Source organism: Monoraphidium neglectum (genome assembly GCF_000611645.1).
Source record: "Monoraphidium neglectum strain SAG 48.87 unplaced genomic scaffold scaffold01512, whole genome shotgun sequence".
In the NCBI taxonomy this organism is placed as follows: domain Eukaryota; kingdom Viridiplantae; phylum Chlorophyta; class Chlorophyceae; order Sphaeropleales; family Selenastraceae; genus Monoraphidium; species Monoraphidium neglectum.
In genome coordinates, this window is record NW_014012116.1 from 1 (window position 1) to 2306 (window position 2306).

The following is a 2306-nucleotide window of genomic DNA, read 5'->3' on the forward strand; positions in this document are numbered from 1 at the left end:
TGGCCACGCTGTCCGGCCCCTGGGGCGGCAGAACGTCACAGCCCACAACCCTGGGGGGGGGATAGGGGTGGTGTTGGGGGTGCACGGCAGCTGCAGGGGCAGCGCAGTGAGTCTGAGGAAGGCAGGGGCGGTGCAGTGAGTCCGAGGGGGGGGCCTGCCGCCGCCTCCCCTCCAGCACAAGCAGCTTGCTCGCCCCGGCACTCTTCCCCCGCCATCACCCGAGCATACGCGCGCGCACGCACGCACAAGCTCGCACGCACGCACACGCACGCACACGCACGCACACGCACGCACACGCTTGCACGCACGCACACACGCACACACGCACGCACACGCTTGCACGCACGCACACACGCATGCACGCACACACACGCACAGACACAAACACACACACACATATATACACACGCACGCACGCACATAAGCGCACGCACATGCACACACACACGCACGCACACGCACACATACATCCACACACAAACAGACAAACCCATGCAAAAAACCGCACATGTGTAACGCGGCCCAACAGCCAATTGCCACCCACTTGACCTGCCAGCCGTGGCGCTCGTGGTCGACCCACAGCCCCTGAACCACCAGGGTCGACCCCACCCCCGCGCCAGGCATCGGCCCCACCAGCACCACGCCGCGGCCCCGCGCCCGCAGGGCTGCGTCGCGCGGCGCCGGGAGGCGGTGGGCGGTGGCGTCGGGCGCGTCCGTCACGTCCTCCAGCAGCTGCGCGGCGGGCGGTTTTGACATCGGGGCGTTTGAAAGGTGGTTGTTTTTGCGGGGGGGGGGAGGGGCCGCGGCGCGCGGGCAAGATGAGAGGAACGCGGGTGACGATGGGCCGCTGCGGCACACCAGGGCCGCTTGGGGGAGGGGGGGGTGTGATGTGTGGCAAGGCCGCCACAGATGCGTCACTGCTGCGGGACGACACCCCTGCTCGGCACGGTTTGTGCACCATTCATCTGGTCAGATCAGATCAGATCACATCACATCACCTTGGCCGTGAGAACCTTGAAGCTGGTGTCACCCTCGTGAGTCACGCGCTTCACCACCGCACGAAGCTCCACCCCCCACTGGGGCGCCTCCACCGCCGCCGCCCCCGCCGCGGCCCCCCTGGTCACGCGTGGCGTCCGCATGCCGGGGCTGGGGGGTCCGGACGGCAGCGACGCGCTCCTGCGCCGCAGGGCGGGCGGCGGGGACGGCGCCTGGGGGGCAACGCCTTGGGCGGGGCGGCTGGGGGGTAGTGAGGTAGCGCTGCCGGGAGGAAGCGGCTGGGGCGTGTATGTCTGCTGTTGCTGCTGCGGCTGCTGCTGCTGCTGCTGCTGCTGCTGCTGCTGCTGCTGCTGCTGCTGCTGCTGCTGCCGCTGTTGCGGATAATAGTGCTGCTGCGGCGGCGGCGGCGACGGCGGCGGCGGCGATGGCTGCTGCTGTGGCTGCTGCTGTGGCTGCTGCTGTGGCTGCTGCTGTGGCTGCTGCTGTGGCTGCTGCTGCATGGCTGGGATGTCCCACGGGGCGACAGGCGAACGCGGCTGCTGCGACTGCTGCTGTAGTGGCGGTGGCAGTGACTGCTGAGGTGGCGGCTGCGGCTGTTGCTGCTGCAGCGGCGGCGGCCGTGGGATGTCCCACGGGGCCAGAGGCTGCTGCTGGACCGGCTGCTGTCTCGGCTGCCATGGCTGTTGCGACGGCAGCGGCGCTTGCTCCCACGCCGCAGCCTCTGCGCACCCTGGTGCCGCCTCGCCGCCGCCACCAGGCCAGCCGCCGCTGCCGCCAATACCGCCACCACCAGGGCTCTCGGAGCCAGGCCCGCCCCAGTCGCCCGCCAACCCGCCGACCCTCAAGTCGCCACCAGGAGCCCCCCGGATCCCCTGAGCCTCCGATTGAGCCCCCTGCTGGGGCCGCAGCGCCTGCTGCTGCTGGGGCTGCGGCAGCTGTGCCTGCTGCGCATGCTGCGCCTGCTGCGCCGCGGCGGGGCCGAGGGGTATGCTGGCCAGGTCGCTGTAAGGGGTGCCGCTGGCGGTGGACGCGCGCCGCAGCGCCTCGCGCGCCGCCGCCAGTCGGTCAGCCGTGGGGGCCGCCATGCGCTGTGGGAACGGCGGCGGCTCCGCAGCCGCCGCCGCTGCTCCGGGCGCGGCAGGCTGCTGCTGCAGGGGCGACGGCGGCGGCTGCTGGGGAGGCAGCTGCCGCGCCAGCGGGGGCGGGAAGCGCGGCCCTGCAGCGGGCGGCCCCGCGGGAGCGGCTCGCGGGGGACCGGCAGGCGGTGCTGCGGCGGGCGGGGCGCGCGGGGCGGCCGCGGCGCGCATCGG

The 2306-nt window shown here is 72.3% G+C and overlaps 1 protein-coding gene across 1 annotated transcript; it reads right to left on the reverse strand.

The window, feature by feature from the left end:
- Positions 1-998: 998 nt before the first annotated feature.
- Positions 999-2081, reverse strand: MNEG_8129 (hypothetical protein; the record flags this gene model as incomplete). Its single annotated transcript, XM_014043397.1, has 1 exon — positions 999-2081. A coding segment is annotated over one exon (1083 nt), but the record flags the coding sequence as incomplete, so codon positions are not given.
- Between the last annotated feature and the right edge of the window lie 225 nt (positions 2082-2306).